The 17,872-nt window shown below is 30.9% G+C and overlaps 1 protein-coding gene across 1 annotated transcript in view; it reads left to right on the top strand.

Annotated features, from left to right (window-relative positions):
* Positions 1-9,523, top strand: part of LOC129229782 (peptidyl-glycine alpha-amidating monooxygenase-like) — a 36,825-nt gene extending 27,302 nt beyond the window's left edge. The window contains exons 19-21 of the mRNA XM_054864156.1: positions 4,170-4,266; positions 8,236-8,475; positions 9,182-9,523. Of these exons, the coding sequence (XP_054720131.1) occupies positions 4,170-4,266; positions 8,236-8,475; positions 9,182-9,390 (546 nt within the window). The 3' untranslated portion in view covers positions 9,391-9,523. The remainder of the gene's footprint in view (positions 1-4,169; positions 4,267-8,235; positions 8,476-9,181) is intronic.
* The last annotated feature ends 8,349 nt before the right edge of the window (positions 9,524-17,872 follow it).

Raw genomic sequence — 17,872 nt, 5'->3', positions numbered from 1 at the left:
TAAAATATTGCTATTACAACCTTCTTGCTATAGTGTTTAATTTTGGAAAAATATCCTGCCTTTTAAGCAAGGAAGGAAATTTTCTTTCCTCATTTAAAATATTTTAAAGGTTGTTTTTGTTAAATGCTACACGCTAAGTTTTTCGAATCTGCCAAAAATATGAAGAGATCTTGAAAAAAAAAAAAAACTTAATGCATAGTAGACATTAACTGTAAATATACAGGCAAACGAAATGACCATTTAATATACTAGCGGTACGTGCGGGTATCACTAGTTGTCAATATATTTTATCTCTGAGTCATCTGTGTGTGTTTGAGGTGAAGGGGAGCAACTGATTGGTGTATAAAGAAAATGAATGGATGGATTTCTTTGACTTACTTTTTGCTGACATTTTATTAAGGTTGGCTCTTTGTTTAACAACTTTCAAGGGATCGCGAAAAATCGTCCTTAAGTAGAATGCATCCTTAAATAGAATGCTTTTAACACTACAGTGGACCATTTGGGACCGTGAAAAGCCATCATTAAATAGAGCGTCATTTAACAGAGAGCCAACTGTATTATGTTTTAAATTAGTATTTTCATTGAATAGTTATAGATTTTAAACAACATTTAAGTTGACTGTTATATTGTTCATTAGAAAATAAAAGTGTTAGTTGCAAATAGCAAAGTTTTGATTGAAGATAATTGCAGTAATGATGTGTATTTAGTTTTGAAATCAACCTCTTGATTTTGCAACATATTAACCGACTATATTTGTTTTGTCTCATATTTACTTTAAATCCATGTGTTTAGTTTTCAATGCCTCAAACTTTCAACCGCCTTAAAGTTAAATGCTGAATCACTGATGTAATTTCCTTTTGTTTCCATTTTATTGTTTTGTAATATGTGCAGCATTTTTTATTGTTGAAAAAAAAATGTTGCCAACTGCTTTGAAGTATACAGAAACAAGTTACTGCTCCATCATATCATTTATAATTATTTTATATATCAATGCACATGACTCATAGAAATATTATTTGATCATTTAAAAATTGGTTGAATACCTAAATTCATCAGAAAGAATTTCAGGGTTGCCACGCCTCAGGAAACCTGATGAAACAGGAAAAGCACAGAGAATTCAAAAACCAAAAAAAAAAAAAAAAAGAGAAAAAACAGGGAAAATCCAGGGAATTTTGAAATTTTCCTCAAAAACCTGGAAATAACTGTTTTTTTTTTTTTTTAAATTTAAAGTTGCAAAAGTCAATGTCCAAATATATAAACTACCAAAACATAAATAAATAGTAATAATAGTATTGGTAATATTAATGAAGCTTCGAAATAAGTAAAATAAAAAATACAGTAGAGAACCAATTATCCGGGAAGTTCGGGACCATCGCTGTCCCGGATATCTGAATTTCCCGGTTTTCTGGATCGCTAAAAAGCGTTATTGGCCGTTTGTTTATGAGACGTAAATTACTATACTAAATAGTAATACATATTAAAATAAGAAGAAAACAGTTCAGAAAAGCTTATTATTGAAAGTTATCCATAAGACCTGGGACCGTAACATTCATTTTGAAAAGGGGGGGGGGGGTCTGGAACCACTTTCCATGTTTTAAAACAAAAGAAAATGAAGGGAAGGGCAAGAAACGAGTTTTTGAACATAAATGTGCAATTTTTCTACTATAATGTATAAAAGAATTTGTTTTCAGGGAAGCGTTTTTTTTTTTTTTTTTTTTTGTAAAGGTTTGTTGTTTGCGATTACGGTAGTTATTCATAACTATTGCTTTTGCATTAAGTAATAGAAATTTGATTTATGAGTCATGCGTTTAACGATTTCTATATTCCACAATCAACTATACAAAAAATTCGCAAATCTGGTTTTCGGTGTTTCCCGCACCTTTTCGACGTCACTTACGCTCTAAACGGCATTAATTACAGACTATTCAATAAAATATTGCATTAGAATGTGACAATATTCATTTCTTTAGTATTCAGTTGGAATAAAACTCGAAAATTTCAGACTTACGAGTGTACTTTTTAATTCAAGAAAATATTTCGGAAATGTTGCCCCTCGTTAAGGATAACCCTCTGAAGTTCGTTTTTGTAATCATTTTGCCGAATTATAGATGAGTAATATGGTAGTTATTAAGAAATCGCTCATACTCTTTTAGGTATTTCAAAAAAAAAAAAATGCTTAACTTTTCAAAAATTGCCGAAAATGCGCATTTTTTAAAAATGGCGGGGAAAATCGGCAAAAGGTTGCCGGTTTTCTGGTTTCCCGGTTTTTTGGTTCCCGGATAAAAGGTTCTGCACTGTAGTAATTTTACTTCTTTTTTTTTTAAAGTCAATATTAAAATGTTGATCATAAAAACAATCTTTTTATTGTTTTATTCACCATGTATCTTAAATTTCATGATAATTTCATTTAATGTGTATGAAATTAGTCGTCAATATTCATGGTTCTGCTTGACTTTTACAGTTTTAGGTCCAAGTAATGAATGGTTAAGAGAAGACTTTTTTTTTACCTTGGATAAAAAGTTAAATATATTCAATCACCATGTTATTATTTCAGTTATTACAAATTCTTATTTATTTCCCCTTATTTATATATTAAAATATTTATTGTTTTGATTTTATTTCCTGTGGGGAAATTATCGAGATATTAATTTTCTTTTTGAAACATCGGTCTTCGCTCGTTTGTAATGTGTCATTTTCATACAGGGAAAATACAGGGAATTTTTTTTCCAAAATAATATGGCAACGCTGAATATGCAGTGCCAATTTATTAATTGCCTAGATTTGGTGTCACAAAAAGTGTCTTATGAAATATTCTTTTATTATTTCTTTTCATTATTAAAAATTGGACTTAGGCAAAAAAAAAAAAAGTGCCTTTTCCCAAAATTATTTTTATTTTAGATGTATTGCCATTAAATTCTTATTTGTGCATTAAATATCAATATTATTCTTGTTCTTCAGTAAATGATTGTTAATGCTTCAGTCTTTTATTTTTTCTTCCCCTTCAAAAAACTAAAAGTATCATTCAAAATCTTACAGGTGATATGACCTTTAAAATTTGCAATTATCCAAAAAAAAATCTGAAATTTTACTACAAGTGAGTGAAAACCACGAAAATGCAGCTATTATTTGTATTTAATTTTTTTTCTGATCTGTGCATCAGTTGACTCTTTTTGGCTTTTAGCACATTTTAATTTTTCAGGTAGAATATTTTACTTATGTACAAATTTATTTTGTTTTATTTTTAAGCCTATTTTACGATGATATTAATTTTTTAAACTTGTATCTTATGATAAAATTTACTTTTCTTCAGGATTCAAAATTTTAAATCAATGTCCAAAATAACCTCACATTTTTTATTTAGTATTCTTTTTCTTTCTCTATTTATTTTTAAGAGTAATTTTTACAATATACAGTCAACTCATGATACTACAACACTGCTTTCAACTCAGTTTTCCACTTATGTTAAAGCTTTTAGATGGTCCGAAATTATTGTAAATAATGTGTAATGGGGTTTATTAATTAGCCTAAAGTCCACTCTGCTTATCTCAAAGTTTTAGCCAGCCTTTTTTGACATTATTGTCCTCTTATTTGCTTGTTTGATTTCTAGTCGCAAAACTAATCACTTGACTACCAAATGTCTGAGAAAATTTCTGCTTTCATTTTTTATCGTTGCTCTTTTAGTGGTCGAAAGCATTGAGGGGGACAGTTTTATAATTTAGTTTACAGATTAATAGTTTAATTTTGACAAGAGAAAGAGCTAAAATGCAATGGTTGCAATTTTTACTTTTCCTTGGTTTCTATTGAAAGATAAGCTCTTTTCAGTGACTCTATTCTTTAGGACTGGTGGGAAAAGGTCGGGGGGGGGGGTAAAAATCAATATTCATGAGGAATTGGCTATTCAAAGCATTCACTCATTCCCGGGATTGTTATCCAACCCCTGTCTAGTTAGGTGGAAATTATTGATAATGTTGCTTAGAAGAAAGAGAAAATATGTAAACTTATCCCCTGGAAGGCAATAATCTGGTTGAATTCCTCGGAAGAAGTTTGGCTGATCTTAGATTTTAAGCACTCATAGCTTTTAGTGCATTTTTGTTTGCTCAACTTTAAAAGAATGAGCAAAAGAAATCTTAAAAAATCTTTTAATAATTGTTTTCCCTTTCCATTTTTAGACATTCTCACGTCCTCATGATATTGCAGTTCTACCGGATGGTGATGAAGCTTTTGTTTGTGAAATAGGACCCAATTTGATATGGAAATTTATACGAGGTAAGAAATGAATCTGTTTAGAATGGGAAAGGCCTTTTCACAATTTTGTTGCATGTATGGAAAAATGGTAATCCTCATATAAATAATAGCCGATGATCGAGTAACGCGCGTATTTCAACAATGAAACTCGCGCCACGGCATGATAATTTGTTTTGGTAATGTTCAACATGCAGGGAAAGGCTTTATTGTGACAACGCTGAACTCGATCCGGCAACTTGACAGTTTTACTGGTAAGACTGTCATTTCAGGAGAATGAAGAAACAAAAAGATGGTCAACAATAAATGCTACCTACTGGAGTTTAGGGTTAATCCACTGGAGTTAGGGTTACAATTTCAACTATCAAAATATCAATGGCTTTGTTCAAATGTAGAAGCAATTTTTACCCGTTATAGCTTGACGGGCAACCAGGGCTGTGGAGTCGGAGTCGGACTGATTTTGGGGTAAAGGAGTCGGAGTTGTTAGAAAACTTGCCGACTCCGACTCCGGGTTTCTTTTTTTCTTTCCTTTTCACTGACACTCCTTGCATTTTTTAAAATCTGACTACCAATTGGTTCAATTACATGTATAAAAAGATACTAATGAGAAAATAACTGCCATTATGGCAATCAGCTAACCTGAATGCTTACCGAACTTACTGTAGCCGTCCTCTAGTTTGCTTGCTTTTTAACTTAACTAATAGCAACTGTCAGCAAACGGTTTTGTTGCCTAACATTTTCAAGTAATCACTTTCAAATAAAAATAGAAATATAGTGTTTTGTTCGATCTCAGTTATAAAATAGCGAAAGAAACGTAACAAATTAATAAGTCGGGGCCCGTAGCTAAGGTTGAAACGTTTAAGGGTGATTGACAAATTCAAAAACGTTCTGGCGCGAAAGCACGAATCCAAAAGATCCGATGAAAAATAATCTAATGTTTTTTTCTTTATTAAGACTATTTCTATAAGCTTGGTTCTCACTAAAAAGTATGGAACGAAATAAGTGTAAATGATTTCTTGATTGCAACACTCAATAATTGCAGCTAATCTTAATATTAAGGTTAATTCTAAAGCAGACAATAAAATTTAAATTAAAAATTTAGCGAACAAGAAATATAGGTATAGTAAAAGCTATTCGTACAAATTTGTATTCCGGCCGCATTTTGTGTAAAATTAGCTCCTGATATATATGTGCCCTATTTTCGTTGAAATTTGATTGATGAAATATAATTTAAAATATATTCGCGAAAATTTTCAGAATTAAAGTATTTATAAACTCTGAAATTAACTTTGGGGGTCATCTACCTGATGGATGTCACCCAGGGAAAACCACCCCCTCTCAAGAACTTGGATTTTGAAAAAAAAAAGCTTTTTTTCTCTCAAGTTACAGCTTTCAAAAATTGAAAGCACACGATTTGATCAATATCTATTTGTTAAACATTAAAGGGGGGCAAATTGCAGATAATCCTTTTCAAATTTTTTAAAAGGGATTTTTAAGTCATCTCACTTCTTAACTCGTAACTGTTGGCAAATTTGATTTTTAAATTGAATTTCTAACGTTGTATGCGTCTTGGGTTTACAATAAAAAACAAAATGCGAAATTTTCATGAAAAGGAATCAATATTTCAATCTCTGTTTAGAGGTTTCCCCCCTTCCCCTGAAGGGAGAGAGGGAGCTGAAAAAATACAATTAAAAAAATCAAAAACATCTGGAGTCGGGGTCGGAGTCAGCCATTTTCCTTCCGACTCCGCAGCCCTGCGGGCAACTTTCTAGTGTATGTAATAATTCAAGAATCTATTATTTGTTAGCATTTTAAGCAGAAAAGAGTAAAAATATGATGAACTTTTTGATTTGACATTACAGTAGAAAAAAAATTGTGAACTAGCTTTTCATTTAGTGAATTTAAAGATATTGCATGAAAAATTTGTGAAATTAAATTTTGAACGGGACAGACAAGATAGGAAAGATTGAATACAAAACTTTTTAAATTTATATATGTGCATAATGTATATGTGTGTACAAGTTTTAAAATTCTAGATGTATTTTCAGACTGATAAGAGCTCTTTTTATGCTCAAAATATGCCCTAATATCAACCTGTATGTCTTTAAGCTCAGGATATACCTTATCTCATAGCAACAGTTTTCATATAAAAAGTAATAAAAGGAATTTGAAAGTTTAGTACATGTGTTACTTTTAATCATAACTAATAACAAAGTACCTTGATTTAAATGGTTCTCCAAAAAGAGTTTTATTATTATTATTTTTTTTCATATTCAATTTGCATGATTTTTTCATAGTATACTGTAAAAGTCCTTTTTTTTTATTTGTGAGACATAATTTCACAAAAAGGGAGACATTGGTAATTTTGTGAGCTGAAAATTTCATCAAAATAATATGAACAGAACTGAAAATTGAAAAATCCTGAAAGTGTCAAATAGAACTCCTTTTGCATGATGCACTTCAAAAAACATTCTATTACTTAGTTGTATTATTGTTTTAGATTCAAGAAATAGTTGTATGGTATATTAAAGAAAATTTTGTATTTGTTTCTTATTAAGTAACTGTGTAATAAATCATTAAATTTTGGCTAAAAAATTCTGCTTGAGGAAAAAACAAAATTACGATGTTTTAATTTTTGCAATTTTGACAGGCTCGTGAGAATTAAAGCCTTGTGAAAAAAAAGTGCTTTTACAGTGCATGTTTTTTATAATGTCTGGAATTTTTAGTGCAATTTGATACTAAGAGCGGATACAAGGGAGGGGCGATGGGGTGATCGCCCCCCTCCTTGAGCTGAGGTGCTGGAACTTTTTCTCGGCATATTTTCAATACTGGAGGTCTAAAAACGGAATTTTAGACTATCTTCAATAATGTTGGGAAAAAGAGTGCTCTGCCTCCGAATTTTTTCAGAATTGTAGTTTTAAAAATGCAATTGTATCAAATCTCTTAACACTTCAGTGGTAGGGATCAGAACTTTGTACAAGAAGTTTTTCATAGTTCCAAAAACTCAATTTTAGAATATATTAGATGGAATTCCCCCCCCCCCTGATTTTTTTAGAAATGGAAGTTTAAAAAAAGGAAGAAAAACTTAATTTGAGATGATCTTCAATGATGTTAGGGGGCTGAGGTTTGGAAATTCATAAAAGGGTTAAGTGTCTGAAATCAATCGCCTGCTCCTTGAATACTTTCTGGGTGCGTCCTTGATTAATACAGTTTTTTTCTATGCAACAAGGCTCCAGACACCTAATGCTTAGTCACGGTTAACCTGTAATTTCTATGTAATGTATATAAATAACTTTTTTTTTTTCTATTGCCTAATTTTAACTTGGTAGTGACTTCGGTTTTCCCCCATATGCATTGTTTGTGTCTGAAAGAATGCAGGAAATTTCCAAAAAAAAAATCTTAATTTATATCTGAGAACTTGATTTTCACGGAGGAAGGGGCCCATTTTGAGTTTTGCATTCAATGCTGAAGTTCCTTAGTTACACCACAGAGTTAGGTTATTCAACTTAGAAACTTTGCTAGTTGACTTGTTTCGTGTTTCACATTTTTAAATAATCTTTTATCCTTCTAAACCCTAAATAACAGTTATATTTCATCAAAAATATATGTAGAAACGAATTTTATTTGACTTGAATATTAAATTGTTTGATACTGAACATTTTATTGTCTGAAATTTAGCATTTTATTGATAATTGTAGATTTAAGATAACAGATGAATTTAATGAATTTAAAAACTCCACAGTTTTTATTAAAATAACTAGTAATTGTATAAACTTTTTTCTCTGAAAAAAGGGAAAACTAATTTGAAAACTGGCGAGTATGGTACCTATATTTTATTATTCATGTCCTTTTGATGCTGCATTATAAATGTATAGATATTTATTTATTGTGAACTTTAACAAAATGCTTTGATTCTTTTAAAAACAAAAAAATGTTTGATTTTGACATTTGAATTTGATTTTCAATAAATATTACGCTTGTTTTCTTTTCCAGCATATCATAAATCAACGAAGAAAGTTCTTGATACTGCTATTCTAAAGCCTCATGAAGCTGTATTTTCAAGTAATATGGCAGGTACAGTCATAAACAAAGACAAAGTGTTGAGCAATAAAACAATTGGTTCAAGTGACGATTCTACGAGATTTGAAACTTCCCTTATTATCATGGCTTTCTTAGCAATTCCAGTTTTATGCCTTGTCATCGTAACTGTAATTATTAGACTTAAGCGTCGAGGTAAGCAATTTTTTTTTTTTTTTTTTTTTGAACTTTTGTGATTTAATTTTGTTCTACACTGATTTGCACTTTGAAAATATATATTTTTCAAAATAAAAAAAAGGTTTGCAAACAAAGGAGTACAGAACTGCGATTTTTGATATCCATCTTCCCAGGCTCTAGGAAGGAATCAGAGCTTCTTTGAATTGAAAATTTCAGTTATTTATTAGTATCCTTAAAAGCAGCATACTAATCTATCTATGAAACTTTGCTAAAAACATTGAACATAATTTAAGTGGTGCAGCAGAGGGTCACTATATCCCCCCCCCCCCCACCTCTAATAATAACGATGAAGGGTATATTTGAGGCAAATTTTATTTGGTGTTGAATATGCTATAATGTTATAACGTCGCCTCAGAGCAACAGAAGATATCTAATGCCAGTAAAAACATTAAGATATCCTACTGTTGTTCTGAAGTGACAGTATGTTTTATGCCTTTTTTCTTAGCAGACACCACTAAAAATAATTCTGTTCCGAAAATTCAAAAAAAATTGAGTGTTTTGCTAAAACTTAAATTGGTGGAAACTTAATACCAAATTGTATTATTTTTTCACATTGGATATAGATACAGAATTCACCCAGAATCACAAAAATATGCATTATAAAAAACTAATTTCAACTTGATGTTTTGTTTGAACACATTTCGTATTTTCTTTTCCCTTTCAGGAAAGCTGCAGCAATCATATTTTGGCAACTTAAAAGGTTGGTGGGGTGGTTACCGCACACCCCATCCCCAGGACAAATTCAACTTGGGGAGCCTCTTGAATCCCCACAAAGGCTTCGATCGAGTGTCTGTCGAGGAGAGTGATGCTGAGGGGGAAGAAGGAAGCGAGTCAGATGTCGAAGAATATAGTGCAATTGCAAAAAAGACTTAATCTTCAATGTATGCCTAGAATCTTAAACACTTGGAGGTTATCTCTCTTATGCTGGACACTGAAGGGTAACAAATTTTAAACTTAAAACTGAAGGACTTTTTAAATTGTTATTGTGGAAAGTTGAAGAGGAAGGTTTGAATGAATGTGATGTCGAAATGATTTTGTCAGGCTCGCATGTTTAAGATTAAATTGACAAAAAGTGTAAGCAATGAAGGTGTTTTTTTTAAATACTAAATGAGGAACATTTTAAAATTTTTTACTAAAGTTCTATATTGAACTTGTTTGCCAAATTTTAAAAATTAGGTTAATGAAAATCTACAGAGATCAATAATGTTCTTTATAAGTTGTAAGTTTAAGAATTTAATAAATATATTTGTAATTGAAAAGTAAAAGAACATAAAGCGACGCAAAAATGCACAAATTTGTAGGAATACTGTATACACCTATTTCGGGGATTTAAGTAACCCCTTTTTCGATGCAAAAGAACGGAGCTTGTGGATGAAAAGACATCCAACAAAATCTTTTGACTTTTGTTGGATGTCTTTTCATAATCCAATGTTGCAAAATCCAACTATCATATTCATTGGAAAAGTGAAATATGTGCAGATATTGAAATAATATACCATGGCTTTGGCTACTTTTAATTCCACTCCCCATGAGTTAAATCCTTAAAAGAACCACTTTTTTGAGTGATCAGTTTCACTGGAAAAACAGAAAAGTTTTGCATAATGGATGCTACTATGTTGTCTGAATAATGAAATTCGAGTGTAATGGAGCCAGACCAATATAGTAACATTTGGGTACTTCTCTGCTAGACAGAGAATGATATTCCAAAATCTTATATCAAGTGTTTTTTTTTTTTTAATTTGGAAATCAAAATGTCTCTCCAAAACAGAATAATTTGACTCAGTTCAAATCTGAACCCTTTTAAAATGGACAGTTTTTTTAACTGTTTTCAATCCTTGTAGTAAAGAGGTTTTTTTTTTTTTTCACAAATGTGTAATCGAAAATTAGCCACCAGAGAAAGAAAAGATGCCACACTTGGCTACTTATCAATATGATTAAAGTGAAAAACCAACGTAAATAAAGCACAAATGTTTGCTTTTTTTTTCTTCAAATTTGTGCTTTATTTACGTTGTTTTTTCACTTTAATCATATTGTAGCACAAAACTTTCATTATAATTTTTCATTTTACTTATCAATATATTTTTCTTGATATTTGGGATAACTTTTCTTTTAAAATATTGTTTATAGTATGATTGTTTAATGCATTGATGTTACAAATTTTTACTTCTTTTACAGAATAATATTGTTTAGGTTTAAATCCTTGCTTTTGAGAAATCCTCCCTCCCCCTTTATTGATTGATGCACAAAACACAATGGCAGTTCAATTTAATTATATCTGTCCATTTTTGCATTAAGGTAAGAAAACACATATTGCTATAACCAATGGGCATAGCCAGAAGGGGCAGGGAGGGGCCCTAGAAGGGAAGCTCTAAAAAATGACACCAAAGATAATTTGAAATTGCAATTTTAGGACTTCAGTTTCAAAAAAAATTCTGGGGACAGCCCCATAATCTCTTTTTCCACTCTCATCTGACCAAAAATATCATAAATTATTTTCTTAAGGGGGAGAGGGACTATAATTTCAATCGATTTCTGATATCCGCACTAGGGAGGGGGGGAGGGGGAGCAACTAAAACCCATTACCTGGTTGCACTCTTTAAAAAATGAGTGTTAAGTGAACATATTTTGTCAGAATGCAAGTGCATGTCTTACTTCAAAAGATTTAAATACTTTTCAGTAAAACTATAATACAACTATGCAACTGTATGTTAGCAAAAGCAACTGCACATGGTTATCTAAGGCAATGTATTTTTGTATCACTTTTTCTCATTTACCACAAATTCTCACATAACTACCGTGAAACCTGCATAAGTGGACCACTTGCGGTGCACTACTTTGGTGCTCAACTTAAACAGGTGGTCAACTTATAGAGGTTGAATTATATGATATAGATCTAATTCTGTGCCTGAGAATAGCGGTCAACTTAGACAGGTGGTCAACTTTACAGGTTTTACTGTACAAGCTTTCAGTTTATGCAATAGAACAACATATGTAAAAGCTGTGTCAGTATCACCAATAATAATTTTTTTTTAAAAATGGCACAGAAACTTGTAAACCAGCTAAATTATGGCTATGTATTCTATAATGTAAATACTCATTTAATTAAATGTGGCTGTTTTTTAAGGAAGAGGAAAGGTATATATTAAAGTAATTATAGTGTTTTCTTTATTATTCCTATTCTTTTATACGTTTCATGTCGAACATTTATTAAGTCAGGAACAATTTTTGAATTTTGTTAATGAGAATGTGATAGTTTATTATTCCTTTTTCTTAAATCATTTACATGTTGTGAAGCAAAAAGACATTTTATACTATATTTTATGTGCAATTTTTTATGAGCTTAAGTTGTGTCCGAAACTCTTGTTTTATATAGTTTAAAGTTATATATTTATAGAAGATATTTTCCTCTTCAGATGTTTTTATGTGAATAAGCGCTTCTTATGTTAAAGGGATGAATGTTACCACTCTTAGGGGTTTTGGATAACTCCTTTTATAATTTACTGAAGTTGGAGCTAATTACATGAAACAAATACAGTGAAACCTGTGTAAGTTGACCACTCGCGGTGCACTACTTTAGTGGTCAACTTAAACAGGTGGTCAACTTACAGAGGTGGATTTATATGATAAGGGCTAATTCCGTGCCTGAAAAAAGCGGTCAACTTAGACAGGTGGTTAACTTACAAGAGTGGTCAACTTCACAGGTTTTACTGTATTAGCACACGCTAAAAACTTTTTATTTTGTATTAGAAATACTATATGATGTTTACAATTTAACATTTTTAAAATTTATCATTCAACTGAATATATTTTAATGCATACATTTATTATTTATACAAAGCTTGTTGATTGCTCTGTAAAATTTGTGTTTTAAACTATTCTTAAACTATTTATAGTGATAAAGTATTAGAATATTTGTGCCTGAGATTTTAGTTATATCACAAGACTACAATTTTCTTTTTTACTAACTGCATTCCTTACTTAAAATTAAATTTTTACCCTCTTTTATTTAAATAAATTTTATGTGATGCATAAAACCTCTTACAGTTCAACTAACTTTTATACTATGAGTAGTCACCTTATTAATTTGCAGCAACTAAACTTTGATTAAGTGTCAGTTAAAGGACGAAAGCATTAATGTTATACTAATCAAGAATTGGTTAAGAAGGGGGAAACTTTAATTAAGTATATATTTAATTTTTAAAGAAGAAAATTTATCATTATGCATTTTATTACATACATACACTAAGGCACCATTTATACGCCTTTCATGGGATTGATGTAAAACAATATGCAGTGCTGTAGTATAGGGAAGAATGCAGGGGATGTTATTCTCTGAAATATTTGTTTTTTTATTGTAAAAATAATGCAAATGTAATGTAAATTGGTTTCAACAAATATTTTCTTTTGGTGCATCACCCTTACCCCAAGGTGAGTTCTGCTTCAAACACTTTTTCCAAGTACAGTCAACTCTCGATAACTGTTAAGTCCCAAGGGACCGACTAAAACCTTCGAGTAATCGGTGAAGTTCCTTTCCCAGCCTGCTCAAGAATAATTTTTTTTTTCTTTTTTAGGAATAGTGCATAATGGATAGATTAAGACTCTTATAGTTTGGATAAAACTAATTATTAGTATTATATAAAAATATCTTTACAGAGAATAAATTTTACTAAGATATTTCAAAAAGGAAGTTATAATTGACTGCTTAAAATTTTATGGCATCTTAAAGCGCCATTAAGTTTGCATGTCATAAGACCAATTTTTTTTCTCTTGATTTCAGTTGGTATTACTTTTAAACGTCTTTGTGTCCTAAAGTAAATTATTTGAGTCACCCAGAAGAAAGAGGTTACTTTTTTCAATTTTAGCCAAAATTTTAAGTCTCTCAAAGATTAACTAGCAGTAACAGGTTGTTAGTCAGGGCAAAAAGTAGCCCAATTGGCTACTTATCACGTAAACCTGCAACACTGTTTGCATTAAGGAACACTATTGTAAATAAATTATCCCCCTCACACAAACTGATAAGCGAAACAATGAATTAAAACAATAAAAAAAAATATTTTCTTATTTTGGTTGCATTTTTAAGCATAAAATAGAAACAAAACTCGAGCAAGAACTTTGACTTAAAAGGAGTACATTCCAGATATAGAGACAACTTAGTATTAAAAACACTAAATTATTTGGGACTGAATTAAAACTTCGAGATTGAGGAGTATTTGAATTATAAGGCTTGGAGTTATCAAGAATCTACTGTATCGCACTGATCACATGTGCATGAAAAAAAAAAAAAAAAAAACAGATAATCCAAACTTCAAAATATATTTTTAATTTTTACAACTTTCATCCTACAACTTCGAATTGATGAAAATTAATCAAATTTTTGCATATAGTATTAAAACATATTGTTGTATATTTTCCCTCGATGTAATAGGGGATGAATTATTAAAGAAGAAAAGTTGACTAGTTGATTATCAATTTCTAAATGAAATAAAAGCCACAAATGTTCTTAAATTACTAAGTGAGAGTGTTTCTGATTCTAGCAATGGAAAGATTTAACATATAATACCTGCTGCTCATTCCGGTTGTAATCTTTGTAAATATTGTTCCTTGTGTCTTGACATTTACTATAACTGTATATATTATAGTTTTTCAACAAATATTATTTTCAAGGCAGCTTTCTATGTATAGATATTGCTACGTAATTTGGAGTTATATATGTATGTTTTGAAAATGTCTCCTAATAAAGTGGTTTTTTTTAACATGTGTTGATTTTTTTCACTTCTGAGATTTTTACTGAAGTCCACAAAGGACTTCAAGCTTCTAAGTATGAAGGGACATTCCACTCAGGTGCAGATCTATAGGAGGTCATGACCTTCCGCCCCCCTTTAAGTGAGGAACGATAGCTTAAAGCTTCGTTTTGGGATTTCAAAAACTTCATAAATAAGGGAATGTAAAATAATAGAGTCGATGTATTTAGTTGTAATTTACCGGCCCTACGCCAGGGCTAAGACAGAACTACATGCAATGCACCAAACAGCCCGGTTATCACATCCAGAGACTGTAGTTTTGTTTCGTGTTATAACTCTTCAGTCTGAAATAGTGAATAACCGAGCCGGAGGCAGATCTCATCTCAGTGAAGCTGAGAGCTAGAGTTTCCAATCAAGATTCTGAATCCCGCGGGATCCTGCATGCTATTTAGCAGGATTAATCCCATGGGATTAAGAGCAAAATCCTGTAGGATTTCCAATCCTGCAACATTTTCCATTCACACGTTTTCCAACTTTTGTCGATCGAAAAATGACTTTTTTCACAAGCATTATCTGTTTGGATCACTTTCCTCGTATATCTGCAAGAAGAGTGAGAAAAGTTCTGTGTCTTATATGATGAACGTGGATTTACCATTCAAGAAAACAATAAAAATAGAGTATTTTTCTGAGAATGAATTGGTGTTCTCATTTGAGGTTTCAGTTTTCATATGGACAGCAATTGAGAAAATGTTTATAATTTAAAAACATGTTTGAAAATCATCACTAAAGTTTAAAATCCAGGAAATTTCACTTTAGAAAAAAATGGGAAAGTGTATTGCTGATTACAAAACTCGCTGGAGTAGCCTGAATGCAATGTTGTGTCACTTCTATAAGCTTAAGGAATGCACTCAAATTGTGAACTTACAAAAAGTGTACAATACTTTTCTCCAAAAAAGAAAGCAATAAAAAAATCTGGCATTATTTATACAATGCTCTGCACAACTCTAAAAGAGGCAACCGAAACTTGAATGAAACACAGGATGGTACACACAAGTGAGAGGTAAAATTAGCAAAGTTATCCAAAAAAGTTTACTGAGACAGCAACTTGGTGAAACCAAGCAGCCCTTAACCCTTGCTGTAATGAATCGAATGCACTGACACAGTGACATGGGTTAATGAAGTCATTTGGGTATTCTCAACGCAAGTTAAATTGTATGCAGCAATACATGTATCCAAAAGACATTGTTTTTTTTTTTTTCCAAAATTTGCTGCTCTCAAACAAAAACCAAGAATAAGAAAAGAAAAGTAGACTTCGTAAGGCGATGAAGTGAATGAGGATCTTTTGCTAAATGTCCGCAGGTATTTAATCTCAGAAAAACCAACTGCACTGGAGCAGCACGTGTTTTCATCAAGAGGATTATTTTTTCAGCAACCAAAAACCTTTTCTCATTCCATACGAACAATGCTTTGTTAAGACGCGTTGGACTTTTTTAGAGCACACTTTTGCGTGCAAAACGATAATTGCTAATTGTGTTCTGACTTTATAGTGCTGTGCAATTGGTGTACGGAATTCGGAAAAACTACTAATTTAAGTAACAAAAGCAGTTATTCTAAAAAGCACAACTTTTTCTATGTGACATTAAAATTACATTTTTAGAAAAATCAAGTCAATCCCGCGGAATTGGAATCCCTACTGAGAGCACCAAATAACCGTGCTGTCTGTTGTATTGCATGTAGGATCAATGTATGTAAAATAAGTGTGAATGTTAAGAAAAAGGAAAACAAATGCCCCCCTCCCCTGCTGAATCCACCATTTTTCATAGGTATCTATGTAACAAAAATGCTTTTCATTTATTTCACATCCAAGGTAAAACATCAATTTAAAAAGTCCAAACTAATTGAAAGGATCATAGAATGAAAAAAAAAAAACAAGTGATCTACATCTTGAAAATAAAAAGCAAATCTTATCTTTCAGCTGATTTCTGGACTCCTAAGTTAAGGAAACTTGAGGACCCTATAATTTCTCAAATAACCAAGTTTTCAAATAATAATTAAAAATTCTGAAAATGATATTTAGGAACCAGTATTTCTTGGTAAATATTTTAACTAGAAGTCACTGCTGAATAAAATATGTTCTATACTTTTTTTCTTTTTTAAAAAAATCTAATGAAAATGTTTACTCATGCATTCAATATATAAATACTTATATTGACTAAATAACAATTTTGATTCATGAAGGAAGTTTAAAACTGTATGATTATAATTTTAATAGTTACTCTAAGGCTATAATGACAATGGCTCTTCCCGGTTGCAAGATATTGCAGAGATCACTAGCGCATACAGAATTTACTCTTGGAGAGACAGTGGCGGCTGGTCATAACAGTACCTACATGTATATAAAATACCATATTAGGATTGGCATTGAGGCTTATTGAAACAGGGTGTTCTGACAGTAAAAGTGAAATTTGCAGAAATCCTAAAGACTTTAATTTGAAACATAGAAAGAAGATGTGCTCCAAATTTAATATTTAAATTTATGAAAGGGTAAAATACATAATTTTTATACTTTTAAAAAACTTATTTTCTACAAAAAGTTCAAAAATGGAGAATTTTATTTTTAAATTCAATTTAATTTATTCCAATCAAGGATTTTTTTAAACGTATGTTCATTCATTTAACATTAACAAACACAATGAAGAATTATGATTTTTTTAAGAAATAAAACAAATGAAATTATTTCATTTAATTTATAATAATTTATTTTTCATCATTTGGTAATCAGACTAGTTTACTCTATTTTTTTCCCAAAATACAAATTAAATTGAAAAAATTAAAAAAAAAAAATAATAAACTTCTCAGATTTAGTCACATTTACTGATTATTTATTAATTTGCCACTTTCATCTTATTCCCTCTCACTCAATTTCATTTTTTTAAGGAGGAAATATGGATAACAGCTTTAATAGTTATTTGCATTAAGAGGGAATGAATTATTGGGATGCCCATCTCCTCAAGAATGATGGTGTACACCCTGAAAATGTTAAAAAGGAGCTTCTGTACGAGAATTTCCCAAAAAATTGAAATTGAAATCCTCCCAAAATCCCCCTCCCCCGAATTAAAAAAATCAAATCTCCGATCTGGACCCCTTTTATGGGCAACCCTTCTAAAAATTACAAAATATTTTCCAGGGTGCTTGAAAACATTTTGCTTTGATTATTGCTCTTCAGATTATCTTTACACATGCCAAGTTCAAAAGCGTTTTTTCTTTCTTTTAATTCATACAAATTTTGATCAAAAACTTGATGCCATTGGCAATGGTTATCTTGATCTTGGAATAACAATTATAGAGTCAACTGTGTAAGAAAAGTAGATATTTGCTGTTTTTGGTTAGGTATGTAAAAAATGCTTGATTAACAAACAAAAATAGCTAGTTCAAAGTAACAAAATTTGTGGGATCTGTTTTCTAATGCATTTCACACGCTGTTATTTTTTGTTCAACATTTTTTATTCCTTCTGAAATGTAACACGGTAATTATTTCAGTGCTCAAAATTATGTTTTAGTTACGAAACTTATTAGTAGATGGCAGCACCTTTATCAAATTCAGCCAAAATAGC

This window comes from Uloborus diversus, chromosome 9 (genome assembly GCF_026930045.1).
Source record: "Uloborus diversus isolate 005 chromosome 9, Udiv.v.3.1, whole genome shotgun sequence".
Lineage (NCBI taxonomy): Eukaryota > Metazoa > Arthropoda > Arachnida > Araneae > Uloboridae > Uloborus > Uloborus diversus.
Note: the sequence above shows the minus strand (reverse complement) of the source record. Positions and strands in the feature narration are given on the sequence as shown.